At 37.4% G+C, this 16821-nt stretch overlaps 1 protein-coding gene across 3 annotated transcripts in view; it reads right to left on the bottom strand.

Moving 5' to 3' along the window:
• Positions 1–16821, bottom strand: part of PLS3 (plastin 3) — a 75423-nt gene that overhangs the window by 31180 nt on the left and 27422 nt on the right. For all 3 annotated transcript variants that reach the window (XM_045538306.1, XM_045538305.1, XM_045538307.1), the window contains exons 2-3: positions 7515–7598; positions 5033–5113 (exon numbers count right to left, since the gene is read on the bottom strand). In XM_045538306.1, coding sequence (XP_045394262.1) covers positions 5033–5105 — 73 coding nt within the window. In that variant the 5' untranslated portion in view covers positions 5106–5113; positions 7515–7598. The remainder of the gene's footprint in view (positions 1–5032; positions 5114–7514; positions 7599–16821) is intronic.

The following is a 16821-nucleotide window of genomic DNA, read 5'->3' as shown; positions in this document are numbered from 1 at the left end:
AAACTCCACTTAACCACTGAACAAAGTTCCGGCAGAAAGTGCTAAATTTCAATAAATTGACTAAGTGTTTTCATTTTAAAAAGTAAAAAAAAAAAAAAAAAAAAAAAATCACTATAATTTTAAAAAACCACTAAGAGGCTCCCAGTGCTGCACCAGACAGGCCCATCTTTCACACTGGCTACTGAATTCATGAGAAAAGAACCAAATGTTACAAGGAATTCATACTCTCTCACTCTCTGATGACACATGTAGGCTCACATCTGCATTTTGTTCTAAATGAAACCTCATTATTCTTTTTTACCAAGTATTATTTTAAATGCCAGTTAACTCCCAACACCCTCCCCCCAAGAAACCTTAAAGTAAATAAACTTATTATACAGCCATGTTCCTGCAGAAGTTTGAATCACACCAAGAATGCATATCCTTAAAAGGAAATGTTTTCCCTCCCCTTGCATCCTGTTATTTAAGCTATTTTAAGTACTTGTCTGGAGAAAGCTGAGCCAGAACTCAAGTGGTTTTGATTTTAGCTGCTGTTTTACACTGCCCTTGTCCAGGTGGTATGTGGTACAATCTGTCACTTCAAACGCATCTTTTGGGGTGCTACTTTGTCTTATAAACCTGACAGTAAGAAAAAGATCGAGATTTCCCTTGACCCTCAGGGTGTGTGTGTGTGTGTGTGTGTGTGTGTGTGTGTGTGTGTTGCTTTAACCATCCTTGAATCTGTCTAAATCTGGTGTCTTTCTTTATAAAGAGGTCACATATTGTGTGCCCTCATCTGCAACACACATGCAACCTCTTTATTAACCCACTCTGGACCGTGCTTTTTAGGACTTCAAGAAGAAAACCAATCAAGTGCAAATGCATATACTTTCAGAAAAGCTGGATTTAAAAGTTCAATTTAGTTTGACCAACACATTCCACAAATTTTTTGCACTAAAGAAATGACAAAAGGAATCTACATGTCTAACAGTAACAGATTCACACACACACACACACACACACACACACACACACACACACACGATCTTCAATGCCCACAAAATATTGATTTAAAAGACTTGGGCAAAAGAAGAATTTAAACTATATTCCATCATAAGATCTAAGCTGTAAAGTCAAGCTTTCATTAGGCATTAAAACCTTACAAAAGGCAGCTGCTAACCATTTCCAGATGCCTGTCTAAACATGGGGTTTGCCTTTCACAGCTTATACCTTTTGGGGTAGCTCACTCCAGCATACATAAGAGGCAGTTTAATGAATCCCAGCTAGGGGTAGACTAGAGGTTGATACATCAGAGTTCACCCTACTGGTGGATTCCCAAATGTGGACCTCAAGTACTGCTCAAGGCTGGACAAGTTTAGAGGGCTGAAGACAAGGCAATCAAAAATATTTATCCATCCTTTTGTGATTCACAATTTCTGGTGGTTTGGCCACCATTTTTCACCTGCTGCCACTCTACTGTTTTAAAAATACATACATACCTACGTACACGGCTCACATGAGTGTTCTCACACCCACGTTGCTTTTGTCCTCCCCTGCACACCCACAAATGTGTACTCCTATCTTCCACACAGTCAAAACAAGGTTTTCAGACCATCCCAAGACCGTCACTTCCAATAATCCAATTCAAGACTAAATTAACTAATAATTAACCAGATGGTAGAGCAAAAGAACACTGGTTAGTTTTTTGCAGATGGTCTGTAGTTTTTATTTTTTAAGGCATAATTAAGTAAATATGCACTGGGGTAGTTATATTGAATACTGAAAGTAAATTAAAGTACCATGTTTTTTGTGGCATCATCCTGATGTGGTTTTTATATGCCAGAGAATATCAAGTAATTTGAAACAACTCAACTTCCTGGGATGAGAGAAGTCTGGTACAGCTACAATCACCACAACCAAATTTTTTTGGCTTAGTTTGGTGGGCAACCTCAAAGGAATACACCCACACTATTCCTAGTCCCTTAAGAAACCCCGTTATTCTTTTATTTCAAAAGTGCTGAATTCACGTTTTAAAAAGCTCAATAGAGAGTGCTTAGGAGAGAAAAAAGTCAGATTTCAAAGTGTTTGCAGGACTCAAGCAAACGTGCAAAGATTTACACTGCATGAATTTGCCTTTATGACAAGTAATCATCCAAATGGCCACTCGCTTCCATGGCGAGATTAAAGTCTTAGAATGGAAAACACATTTTATAGCTGGTAAATATTGATGCCTAAGCGTTCTGCAAAGTCTTATTTATTCTTCTTTAGAAAGAAGTTATACAGTATTGCAGCATTTAAATCAAAACAGAAACATTATGAAGTAGGAAAAATTGGAGCTAAGGTTTCTGCTACTGGGAAATACTGGAAACAATTGTTGAGAAAATTAAAATAATTATAGGAGCTTAGAGCTTCATACTAAGCAGGTGCAGAAAGTGAAAGGAGAACTTTAAATTCTAATACTCAATTTATTGCTAGTAAAGAGAGTTTCAAAGCACTATTAATTGATTGAACAAAACCTACGATTAGTGGTAATTACAGAGGTTTTCTCCACACACTATGATTTTGCTGAATTTCTAAGGAGATAATCAAGGCTATTATTGTTAATAGATGGGGAAAATCATATAATGATTTCCACATTTTGTCACAATTGAACTGAGACAAAGTAGTCTTCCCTACTCTCTGCCACCACCTCTACCAAAAACAACAACAAAAAAAGGAAACAACTGTCTTTAACAGGAAAATAAGTTTGAGAGTTACAGAGCCTGTTTTTAAAATAAAGTTTCCCAGAATTAAAAAAAAAACCTCTATAACACCTTTGACGGTTGCCTGAGGGCTCTGTAACTAACAACTAAAAGCTACAAAGGTTTTTTAAAAGAAAATCAAAAGACTCAGCTGGGTATTTAAAGGAGTTTCTAAAGACAGACTACACACGAGCCTTTATTATGCTGAAAAATACATATAAATTTTATGTGCTACAATTTAATGGCCAAAACCTTTAATAATAAATTCCACTATAATGAAAATCTTCGTAACAAAAGCCCTTTGAATGTATAGTTGATAACGACAAAACCCCAGTACATCAAAAGACTATGTATAGGTTCCTTGGGATTCAATCAATTAAATATTTATTCAGAACCTAACATGTGTGCAGCACTGTGCTAGATACTGAGTGGGGGATACAAAAGAATAATATTCAGAACAGGCAGAAATTTTGGACTCCAGAATTTGTATTTACAGCATGTATAATAATAGGATGCTGGTAGGGACTTTGGGAAGCTGTTTATCTAGCCTAAACTCTACTTAAACGATAGTTGCATAATGACCTTTTCTTGCAGTCAAGCCTCTAATTGTTCCTTCACTTACTACAGTTTAACCTTGTTTCCTCCATGGAGACAGTCGGTCAATCCTCTTTGGATCATTTAGCTTTTAAGGAGCAATAAAGCTCTTTTACTGATAAAAAGTATTCCAAGTCCCATCAGGTAAGCACTGTCTGAATTAGCTTTAATTTTTAAGAAATATCATACACAAATATTTGTGTCCATGAGGACAAGGGCTGTATCCAACAACAAACACTTACTTGAGAAGAGGAGGTACTGGAGATTAAACAATACCACCATGAATAAGGCATGGTCTCTATCTCAACATTCTATTCACAAAAAACAAATTAAGCTTCCCCCAGTACTGAAAGATGACTATAAATAAAACAGGAGGTTCAACAGAAATTATATAAAACAATTATGATAAGACTATTTCTACAGAATAACAAGAGAAAGATAAAAAAGAAAAAACCTCTTGCAGCCAAGAACCCACTTGTTGTTTTTCATAATCAATCTAATATCAGGCTATGTAGTGCTCTTCTTATAGTAAGTGGTATCTATGGCAGGTTAATTAACTGCTATTTTTATACACATACACATAGATTCGGGACTATTCAGTTTTTTCTAGTGGGATTATGAAGAGTCACTCAGGCTGGGGGTCATTATTCTCCCCAAGGTATGTTATTACTACTAAATGCCTTCATAAAAAATGTTGATCATAAATATATGGGAATAGAGATGTATATTTCCTCACTTTTCACTAATGGGACTTCCAACAAGTCTAAGAATAAATTCTGATTTAAATAACAAGTCACTGTAATCTAACTTTATACCCTTTAGTCAAAGAGATACCAAATAATAACAGTCAACTTCTTTTTTTTAATATAATCAACTTCTCTAAGCACATGTTGACTCGTGTGTGTGTGTGTGTGTGTGTGTGTGTGTGTGTATCTCAATAGTCAGTTTACGCTGTTTTCTCATTATCTTCTACAGACTTGACCCAAGCACTGAAATTTGGAATGTAAATTCTATATGCTGTTTCCATAGCTGCTCAATTATATGGCATGTTATGTGATGTGAAGGATGCTATGACTTTCCATCTTATATATATATTTTTTCTCTCTTTTACTTGTGTTTTTATTTGGTAATGATGATCTTACAAATGTTTCCTGAACTCATCAAATTAAATGATGGCATAAGTCTTATTAGATACAGTGTAATCTTTTCTACAGTTAAGCATCTTATACTAAGATCAATTTTATTTATTGATGCTATAATTTAATGTGGGAAGGTAGAATGACCTGCATTATCCAAAGGCAGATCCATGGAAAGAGGCAATAAGGTCAAACTAATTAGGGAAGGGTAAAACATCAACTAATGTTTCTGGGGGTCATACATCCCTTTGAGAATATGGTGAAAGCACCAAACCATCTCCTCAGAAAAATATGACATGCAAAATATAATAATGACACAGAATTTGTCATAAAAGTTTCAGGAGCCACAGCAGCCCCCAGTTAAGGACCCTCGGCTAAAACCCCTTGACCATATTAGATACCAGATATAATTAGAAATAATATAATTTTAAGTATATGGCTCCCAGAACTTTATCTCATCCATTTTAACTATCTTGCCCTAAGGTTCGTGATTAATCATTTACACAATTTTTAGAGAAGTAACTTTGATTAGGACCCAATAAAGACTGCTTTCCTATAGTCAGACTACCAAAAAATACTCACCAACTTTTGCAAAGGCCTCTTTGAGTTCATCAAGTTCATCTTTGGAAATCTGAGCGGTAGCCATCTCATCCATTTAAAGATCTAAAGAAAAGCCAACAATTTTTCAGACTTAAACAAAGTTTGTGATGAATATATTATAAGCACTCTTGCTAAAATTCTCATTTTAAGGATAATTTAAACAGAATTTCAAACTACTGAAATAGTCTGAATAGGCTACCATATCTGTAGGTACAGCCTTAATAAAGAAAACAAGCAAATGAGAAGTTATCATTTACCAAAAGTTATTCAGAAAAAATATTTCTGAATTTTCCTCTTAAGGACAAAACCTTAAATTACATTCAAGGAGTGTAAGGAAGGGCTAAGGTACCCAGCAATGACAAGAAATAGATACATAATAGACACTCTTGGTTGTTGTATATGCCAAAGATAAAAGTCAAAATTATGTGATCAATGATTCACGTGAAATATCATTTTTCCAGTAAGCCACTTTAAAACCACTCACTGGAAAACATAAATAACATACTGATACCTATCAATCACTCCCATTAAAGGAGGGGTAAAGAGGAATCAATTAAAACAAATTATATTTGGTTTTGATATAGAAAAACACACAAGTGTGTGTTAATATAAACACTCACGCATGTAACTTATTATCTGCGTGTACACCCTTTCCAATCTGGCCCTATTTGATCTATTTAACTAATAGAGCAAAGGTTGGCAAACTACACATACGGCCCGTGGGCCAGATCTAGATCCCCACTTGCTTTTGTATGGCCCCAAGCTAAATATGGTTATCATAAGAAAAATTTTGCAATCAAATTTGATGATGGGCCACATTAACTTTGAACCCTAATTAAGTAAAATATCCCAGAAATAAAACAATTCTGTTCTTCTAATCAGAACTGTTACCAAAAAATTACACTCAAGTATTATATATTGAATTTTGTCAATACAAATTTGTAGAAATTATATATCCTTGTTATCAATATCATAATATTCTTGATTTTGCCTCTTGACACACAATATTTATGATCTAAACCTTTTCAGAAAAACCTTGCTGATCCCTGCAATAGAGGAAGGAGGTCTGTATCACAATGGATAATCTCCAAATACAAGCCTATTAAAAATTTTTGGACAAAGAAAAATGAAAATGATTATATGTTATCCTGCCGTTTTTTGCCTTTGGTGTTTTTTTCTTTTTTTTTTTAATAGAATTTAATTTTAGGTCAGTTTTAGGTTCACAGCAAAATTAAATAGAAGGTACAGAGTTCCCATATACAGCCATGTGTTGCTTAATGATGAGGGTAAGTTCTGAGAAATGTGTCATCAGGAGATTTTGTGGGTGTACGTACATCATACAGTGTACTTACACAAACCCAGATGGTATATAAAGCCTACTAGACACCTAGGCTGTATGGTCTAGCCTATTGCTCCTAGGCTACAAACCTATACAGCATGTTACTGTACTGAATACTGAAGGCAACTGGAACACAATGCTAAGTATTTGTGTATCTAAACATATCTAGGGAAGGTACAGTAAAAATATGGTATTATAATCTTATGGGACCAGGCTGTCACTGACTGAAACATCATTATGCAGCGTATGACTGTGCCTCCTGCCCCAAACATGCATAGCCTCCCCAACTATCAGCATCCTGCATCTGAGTGGCACATTTGTTACAAATGATGATCCCACATTAACACATTATTATCACCCGGAGTCCATAGTGTACATTAGGGTTCACTCTTGGTGTTGTACATTCTATGGGTTTGGACATACATCCACCATTGTAGTATCATACAGAGTAGTTTCACTGCCCTAAATATGCTGCTTTTTCAAAAGTATTCTATGTGTTAAATTTAACAAACTATACAAAATATAATTTTGAGATCTTATATTTATCTCTTTTAGACATTTTATTAAAAGGCAACAATTTACTCACTAACTCATTTTTTTTGCCACTAAGCATAATAATACTCAGTACAGAGAAGTGGGGGGCTGGGGCCAGTGGAAGGGATTAATTAGAGAGCCAGGCCACATCTGCCTTTTTCATAGCATAGTTGTTGTTTTTAGAATGTATCACAGTCCCAGGCACTGGGACTCAGTATAGTAAGGCACTCAGTGTAATAGCACTTTAATAAAATTCATTCATTCAACAACTATATGCCAAGTTATTACATTAGATAAATTCATATGCATATTCATTCCCTGAACCCTCATAATAGCCCTATGAGGTCAATATTCTTATTCTCCTTTTTTCTTATTAAAAGACTTGGGTTCATTGGGACTATGGAACTGGAATTCAAACTCAGGTTTCTCAAATCCTAGGGAAGTTTTTAAATGACCATAAGATACTATTAGCTAAATGCTCACCATAATGTAATATACACATATAATGACTGGTATTTTAAAAAATTAAACAAAACCAAACTTTTAAAAAATGTTAAAAAAAAAACTTGTCTGTTCATAAACTTTTCTTACCTATGATAGTAAAACGCCACCAAAGATGGACAACTTCTCAGTAGATAGGTTAGGTAAAAACACCTTTCAGAGTAGTCTCAGGATCTACGAGTTAAAGAAAGATTTTCAGGTGGATGTGAAGTTTGGCATTTGCACATATGGAAGTAACATTCACAGGGATCGGGATGGGATGGGTAAATTCACACCCAGTGGGTGCGTGCTGTCTGGGGGATGGGCAGGCTTGCAGCTTTGACTGGGGTGGTGCAAAGGCAATTTATGTAACCAAAGCGTTTGTAGCCCCATAACATTCTGAAACACAAAAAAATGCACCTCATACCTCTTAGGATGGCTATTATCAAAAAGTCAAAAGATAACAAGTGTTGGTGAGAATGTGGAAAAAAGGGTCCCCTTACACATTGTTGGTTGGAAAGTAAATTACTACAGGCATTTTGGAACAAAGTATGGACATTCATCAAGAAATCAGAAATAGAACTACCATATAATCCAGCAATCCCACTTTTGGATATATATCCAGAGGAAATAAAATTCCTAGCCCAAAGAGTTATCTGCAAAAAAAAAAAAAAAGATTAATAATAAGAAATTTTTGGCCAGGTGTGGTGGCTCACGCCTGTAATCTCAGCGCTTTGGGAGACCGAGGCAGGCGGATTGCTTGAGGCCAGGAGTTTGAGACCGGCCTGGGCAACATAGCGAAATCTCATCTCTTAAAAAAATAAAAATAAAAACAAAAAAGAAAAATTAGACGGGTGCAGTGGTGTGGGCCTGTAGTCCCAGCTACTCAGGAGGCTCAGGCAGGAAGATCACTTCAACCCAGGAGTTTGAGGTTGCAGTGAGCTATGATGATACCACTGCATTCCAGCCTGGGTGAAAAGCGAGATCTTGTCTCTTAAAAAAAAGAAAGAAAGAAAGAAAGAAATTTTTCATAAGTTAAGCTGCAAACTAAGGACAGTAATTCTAAAAAATGTTCTATATTTCGCTCATATGATGTTCAACACTGCCGATGACAAAAATACTATATAGAATTTATGCCAATTCTCTTTACACACATTTTAAGCAATCATGTTTTCAATATAAAATTATTACCCATCTCCATGAATTATACCAAGGAGAACAAAGCCACAGAACGTTTGGAAGTGAGATTATCTCAGAAAATCTAAACCATGTGGCCTCTCCTCTATCTTTAAAGGTCCTTTCCAGTTTGGGCAGTTTATGAGTCAGCAATAATTTAAAGTATGTGAGTTAAAAACAACACAAAAAACCCCACACAAGTGAGTTTATTCTCATACTACCATATCACTTCTATATAAAAGAAAATCAGAACAGATGGTTCTGGACATAAACCACCCCCACTTCCCCTCTTTGTCCCTGCTGACCAGGTGGGTTCTTAACTAAATCCTGTAGAAATCACTCTTCTTCTACATGCCCTCCCCAATGTGTCTCCCCTCCCCACCCTCACACCTCTATCCTCAAGCAATTTTAGCAATATTGTAGGCATCTGCAATATGCCTGGTTCCTGCCCTCAAGGAATTTACAACCTAGGGAGGCAAATATGTGAATAATTACAAAGTGAATTAGTGGCTGTGCTAAAAGGTGCAAATATCCATTTGCTAGAAGGAAAAGTTCTCTGGAGACTTTAAGGATTATTAATTCCTTCTCCAGACGCCAGGAAGGCAATTGTTTTGTTGTTCCTACATAATCAGGAAATGCTTAGATCTCATAGAAATGAATTTTAGGGCACCAGCTTACTCCAAAAGAAAATCAATCCAATGCATATACTTTCAAGTTTTCCAATTTCTCATTCCTGTCTAATTGTCTTAACAAAAGCCTATAGTGACTTCTTTTATACATATAACTCAGATTTTCTATCTACTGGAGACATTAAGAGGCATACCTCAATAAGAGTAGAAAGAATTGAAACCTGTACACATCCCCAAACCATTTCCAGGCAAAGCTGGTTCAGGATAACAGACTAGTTTAACATAGGATTCTCTCATTTAAAGATGCCCATATTCAAGTACTGATAGCTATTTGAAAGGAAATAGCTATTTGAAAGGAAATAAAGGTGTGACTCTGAGATACCTGAGATAAGACCAAACAATACAAAGTCAAATTTAAAAGGCCAGCTGGGGGGGCGTGGTGGCTCACACCTCTAATCCCAGCACTCCAGGAGGCCAAGGTGGGAAGAGCGCTTGAGGCCAGCAGTTGAAGAGCAGCCTGAGCAAGAGACCCCTTCTCTACAAAAACAGAAAAAATAAATTAGTTGTGATGACGTCACTGCACTCTAGCCTGGGCGACAGAGAGAGCCTCTGTCTCGAAAATAAGAAAAAAAAATTAAAAGGCCCACAATATATGCTCTAGTTGATGAGAAAAGTTTTTATTTATTTATTTATTTTTTTAAGAGATGGAGTCTCTGTCATCCAGGCTGGAGTGCAGTGGTGTGACCACAGCTCACTGCAGTCTCAACTCCTGGTCTCAGGTGATCCTCCTGCCTCTTGAGCTACTGGGAAAAATCAGTTTTCAAATTTGCCATTTGAAATTTAAAATAAAGTTGTTTAATGTAGCTTTTCCCCCACTATGAATAAAAAATAGCTTTGTTATTAAGACTACTCATAGGCTTGATGGTATCTTTAAGGAAATGAAGCAATAAAGTATGATCTTTGGAAAAAACATCACATGAAGTAACTTGGAAATGACTGCAGATTTTAAAAAAGTAAAGGCTTACAAATGAAGATAAAAAGAAGCTCTATTCTCCTTACGGGCCTTCATTGTACTATGGGGCCTTTTTCTCAAAAAGCCACTAAAACATCTCAGATGGGTTCACAAAGCAAAACAGAAAATTGACATCAATACTGCCCTGTGGACACTTCATTTAATCCCGAGTACCTGCACCGTGCTGTTGTTCCTGACACAAGGACGTAGTATGTTCTAAAGGAAAGACTGCTGGATGTGGAATGAGAGGCATCAGTTAGTGCCCCGGTTCTGCTATTTCCTAGCAGTGTGGCCATGAGCAAATTTAAGTACTCTCTCTGAGCCTCAGTTTCCTCATTTGAAAATGGTAATAGTAATACGTACTCCCCCCGGGTCCTCATGAACATTAAAGATGGCATATGTGAAGGCACGTTGTAAACTATAAAGTATTATATGGCAACTTCAAATCCTTGCTGAAGGAAAATGGAGAATAAATGAATGCCTAAGTAATTGTGGGAGGCTAAATAATAAATATAAGGCATTAGTTCTACTAAAGGCCTTTTACATGGGATACATGAAAAGTTATCTCATCTCCCCTATAATTACTTACTACACAGTATAATAGGTCTCCCTCATATATAAAAATTACAAGCCTTTACTCAAAGTCATTTGAGAAGGATGGGCCTACAGAAAACCTGTTTTACCCATGACTCAATTTGTTTCCTTCATAAGGCCAGTTTCTAAACACAACTTGAAGAACAGACAGGAGATATTTTAAAAAATCCAAATCTGACTTCAAATATTTCAGGATCACATTTCAAAATGGCTCACAGCTTGTCAATATTGTCACCTTCCTCCAAATTGGTACATTTTCTTCACAAGCAATGAAAAATAAAAGGTGAAAAGATAAAATGTAAATATCTGCTGAATAAAAGTTTAACCCCAATTTCACAATATGTGATTGACAGACAAAAACAAAAACTGATTTTGAAGCGTCCTTTTTCCCAGTCTGTCTTCCCACAGGAGTGGACTTTATTTACAGGACGAGGGAGGGAGACAATTGATATTCAAAGAAATAGAAATATATTTTCCCTCTATTTAAATTCGTCAATTCAAATCAAAAATAAAACCTTTCAGGGTCTCTACATTTTTCTGAATTCCCTTGTCTGATCTGTCCCCAATTCTGTTTCCTCCCTAACTCCAATGCCTGCCTTCTCTGTAAAAGGAAAGCCACAGAAAACAAGCAAGCCTTCTCTCTCTAAACATCTGAGACACAGGAAAACAGATTTTCAAATAAGGGAATAAAACAAAAGCAAACAAAACCTTGTTTGTTTGTTTTTTTCATAAAAGGATATGGTGTACAACTGGGTATGAATTCAGGGCGTCACCCATAGAAGAATCTTATGCCTATGAAGTCATCCCTAATTACAGAGTTTGACTAACAATACGTCCAATTATGAAACCACTCCTGCAAGCTCGTTTTGCTATACATAAACCCTGAGCACAAATCTTTGCTAAGAAAGGTGTACCTACAACTACCTGAAACTATTACTCAAATTCCGAAAGGTATTTGAGGAAGAGGAGGGGTGCCTGTTTTCATCTCCTAAGGCACTCACTTTACAAATGCAGCTGACTGAATTATCTACTGTTCATCTGTGTCTTTGGGTACCACGTGGGTCAGGAGGAAGGCCACGCACATGGGTAATCAGCTTTGATTATAAACTTGATATTTTTTCCTTGAAATTGAAAGGCAACCAAAGAATAAAAACAAGGAATATTCACCATGGATTTTATCTCAGCCACTCATATACTAGCTAAACAGAACTGGAAAGAGCAGCTGATTACTTAAATCAGAGATTGGGCAACATAGTTGAGCTCCTATCACGAAGGAAGCAAGCAAGAAAGGGTGGACAAAACATGGAAGAATACACTATTTCACCATGGAAATTAAAAAATGATGCAGTCACCATTATGTGTGAACACCTCGAGAGTGATTAAAAAAAAAAAAAACAGTGTGATTTGTCACCTTCCTCCATCCAAAACAGGCAGTGCTTTGGAACACCCACACTTGACATACCTACCTGTCCCAACAGAAACTGCCACCCTGCCTCCTCCCTAGTTAGGTAAGTTCACAGCACTGGTCTCCAGGTTAGCTGGGCATGTGACACTCTGTGGGCTAAAGCTCACCTACTCTTACTCTGATGACTCAAGCTCCACTCCCATGTTTCCTAATGGCTTTAGAAGATTTCAACTTGAATGTCCACCATGTTCACCCAGTCATTCATCAAGCCTTAACTGAAGGCTTATTAGTATGTGCCAGGCACTGTGTTGGGTGCTGCCGATACACACAATTAGGACCTTCTCTCTGGAAGAGCTTACTGTCTAGGAGGGGAAACAGATGGAAACACAGAGACATAACATCAGTGCTATCATGTCATCACAGACATATATACTGAGTGGTGGGTGGCAGGAAAGGTTCCAAGAAGGTGCCTTGTGAACTTTGCCTTACAGCACGAGTAGGAATTTCTCAGCTAGACATCACTGGTAAAGGGCATTCTAGGAACAGAGAGAGAAAGAGAAGCCGATATCTGGAGCTGGAGAAAGACAGTGTGGCTACAGTATTGTGTCTAGCGTTAGCGACAGACACAATTGCATCAGCAGGTCACGGCCCAGCTTTGAAGCTGCCAAGGGAGAAGAAAAGAAAGTCAGCGAGGAGGACTCCAAATTAGGAAAAGTCTAAGGGTCTGCAATTGAATTTATTGCCACATTATTTTTCCCCCTTTTTCCAACTCTCTCTCCTGCCAAAGTAGGTCTCATTTTCAACTTCCCTACTTTTCCTCAGTCTCTAGGTGCATAAATTTGGACTGCAGTTTGGCCATAAAGAACAAAGGGAGAGTCAGTTAATCATCAAGCCTTCTGGATTCTTCCTTTGCAACCTCTGGGATTTTTCCATCATATTCATTTATCACTTCAAGTCAGGCTTGTTATTATACAAAAGCTTTTTAGCGTATCTGTCTGCAGTCTCGCCTACCTCCAATGTAATCTTTACACAGCTAACTTCCTAAAGAGCTGATCTTAGGATATATTCCATACAAAAGAAAATCCCAATCCAACTTTTTAGCACAGCATTCAAGGCCCTCCACTTTTCTGAGTTGATACCTAACTATCTTTCCAGTGGCACTTCCCATTACATGCTCTACACTCTTGAACACAGCACTCTAAAGATACCTTAGTCCCCAAACAGGCCATGTATTTTCCCACTTCCACTCCTCTTCCTCTGTAGTTCTTTCCAGTGGGATGCTCTTCACCCATTTGTCTATTCTTCAAAAGCATTTTTCAGAAAATGTCTTTCAGACTGTCCCCACCCTAGATAAAATTTCTGTATCCCCAGTACTCTCACAGAACCATGTTTTCTTCTATTACAACCAGTCCTGGATTCTCTCAGACAGCTCCAATTTAAAAACTATCTTGTTTCACTGTCAGACCATATGTACCATTTTTTTGATTTGAAAAATGTAGTCACCACAATATTTAGCATTTAATGCTACTATACAAAGCTCTTGGATGGAAGGTACCCATCCTATTCACTCTCATATTTTCAGCTCCTGTCACAGTGCCTGCATAGAGTAGGTAATAATAATAAAAATAACATAATGGGCCGGGTGCGGTGGCTCACACCTGTAATCCTAGCACTCTGGGAGGCCGAGGCGGGTGGATCGCTCGAGGTCAGGAGTTCGAGACCAGCCTGAGCAAGAGTGAGACCCCGTCTCTACTAAAAATAGCAAGAAATTATCTGGCCAACTAAAATATACATAGAAAAAATTAGCCGGGCATGGTGGCGCATGCCTGTAGTCCCAGCTACTCGGGAGGCTGAGGCAGGAGGATCGCTTGAGCCCAGGAGTTTGAGGTTGCTGTGAGCTAGGCTGAAGCCACGGCACTCACTCTAGCCTGGGCAACAAAGTGAGACTCTGTCTCAAAAACAAAACAAACAAACAAACAAAACATAATAACATATCATTGTGAGTTTTTATTATGGCAGCTAAGTTATGGGGGACTTATTGTTTACCATAGACTGTGCTAAATGCTTTATATATTCAGAATCTGGGACAAAAAAAAAGAAAAAATGCTTTATGTACATTATGTAAGTTACTTCTCAGAAAAACTCTATGAACCAGATACACTGTTATTTCCATTTTACAGGACAGTAAATAGGCTTTGAGAAATTGAGTAACTTGCTTACAGTCACACAGCTGGAACTAGAGGAAGACCATGTCTCAAACCCAGGCCTGTCTGCCACCGAAATATTCTCAATCATTATCCTCCACAACAATGGCTTAGTGAACAACTTTACTTCCCCAACAAGACTGTCTATTTATTAGAGTAGAAATGTAGTTTATTCATTCCGGTAGGTAATCCCCATAGCACTTAGTATAATGCATGGGCACAGTAGGTTCACAATAATTATCTTTTGAATTAGAAAGGGCCCACAACTAGTATCCACAACCACTTGATATGTCAGTCCCTTTTTCTGGAAGCTATAACTGCTTATGCCTAATGGATTGTATAATCTCTGCCGGACATTCCAGATTTTCTAGAGTCATCCTACTGGTCACACCTAACTAGTTTTACGTTTCAATAACACTCAGAAAAAGCTTTTGATCACAACTATCTTCCTGAACACATCCTGTTAACTCTTACATCGGTACCTTTTGTTTTATCCTGCCTTCTTTCTTTTTCCCTCTCTCCCACTAAGGACTTCCTCTCCCCATATCTACTTCTCACACATAGAACGCCCTCCCCTTTCCTTTTCTTCCTTCCCTATCCAAATTCTAGTCACCCTTCAACGTTCAGCAGAAGCCTCATCCTCTCCCAAAGCATGTTTCCCAAAACTCCACCTCCCACTGATCTTTCTCTTCAACTCCCACGGAATTTAAAATCTTGCCACAAAAGTTAGCAATTTAATTATAGCCTTCCCCCTATAGTTATATAAATGGATATGAGGATCATCTGGCTGGGATTTGTCCATCATCTTCCTTGATTCAGTTCATCTGCCCCCTGCACACTGGTCCTTAAACTTGGTCAAAAAGAATAATCTTCCTGGATAAAAGAGAACCATTCTTTCACCAACAGCACACAAAGACTTGTCTAATTCTTTGCTCTGCAAGTCTTATTTCAAAATTGTTTCTGGATAACAAGAGTCTTAACTTCATCTTTCTCTTGCATACTACCATAACACCTTGCTCAATGGTGGAAACATGGGCATGGCTTAAAACAATATTCCAACTTACTGCAGTGTTTCCAGGGTGGTGGTAATTCCCAGCAAGCCCAATTTCCAGTTATCACAGAAAGGAGAATTTGAAAGCTGAAAAGTCTGTAGGGTCCCCTAACTTCATCCCCTAAATTGTATTAGAGAAGAAACAAGTGCCTGGGGTAGTTAAGTGACTTTGCCCAGGACAGAGAGCTGTCCAACAAATGTAAAATTAAAAGAATGTGTGTGAGGAATTACTCTTACCAGAAAAACAAAAACAAAGAGGCTACACACTGGTGTGCAGAGAGAAGGCCCATGCCTAGTATAGCCCATGGCAGATCATTTAAAAGCAACTAACAAGTGTGACAAATTTCTCAATAACACATGACACTGAGACATAAGAACAGATGCCAGGAAATGTAGACAGTGACCCCTCTAGCTAATACTAACTTGTTTTCATTACTTAAAGGATAAGGGATTCACTTAAACCTTGAACTGAAATAACCAAAACTATAATTGGTTATTTAGAACACAGATGACAGGTTCAGTAACGACTAGACTACACAGACTTCTAAAAGTTCTTTCTTCAAAACGCTGGTATTGAATTGGCACTGACCATAAAACAGGCCATACTCTGTCAATATAAGCACACAAATGCTCACCTTCTCTTGTGGCACATTCAGTCCTATATATGACAAGCTTCTGCTTCACTATATTTAATATTGCTTAATTTCAGCCTCTTGAAGGCTAAGTATTATGAACAACCACTCCCACTTTATCAGACCTAATATAAACATAACCAAACACTCAGGTATCTATGTGATTTACTTTTCCTTTTAGTATTTTTTTTTCCTTTCGAGATTTTTCTCAAGGAGCATAGTGGCTTGGAGTTTTGTTTGCTTTGTTTTAGAAAACTTTCATGGAATCTTAGTAAAGGAGTAATTGTAAAAGCTTAAGAGGCTATAGGCATCATTCTCATTTAATGATTTGTTGCTCCAAAAGTCAAAACAAGGGAGTCAAACTCTAAATGCCCTTACATGTATCACAGATTCCTAGTCTTGAAAGTTGAGGAAAGATTAAAGCAGAAGGAAGAAGTGGTGAAGGGTTTTATTGTTCATTAATTCTAGCACATTGGCATTATTAAAAAAATTGCTTCTTACAGTCAATGAGAGCAAATTTCTATGAAAGCAATATTCAACACATACCGCAGACTTGCTTTGCAAGGTTATTTTTCAGGCCTAGATGTTCTGGTAATTCTATTTAACATTTCAGCTGCAAATTGTAAAACTAAACAGATGACATCTTTAGATACCCCAAATCAAATGGACAGTATTTTCTCATGAGGCATTGTCACATAGGCTGATTAGGTTGCAC

This window comes from Lemur catta, chromosome X, assembly GCF_020740605.2.
Source record: "Lemur catta isolate mLemCat1 chromosome X, mLemCat1.pri, whole genome shotgun sequence".
In the NCBI taxonomy this organism is placed as follows: domain Eukaryota; kingdom Metazoa; phylum Chordata; class Mammalia; order Primates; family Lemuridae; genus Lemur; species Lemur catta.
Note: the sequence above shows the minus strand (reverse complement) of the source record. Positions and strands in the feature narration are given on the sequence as shown.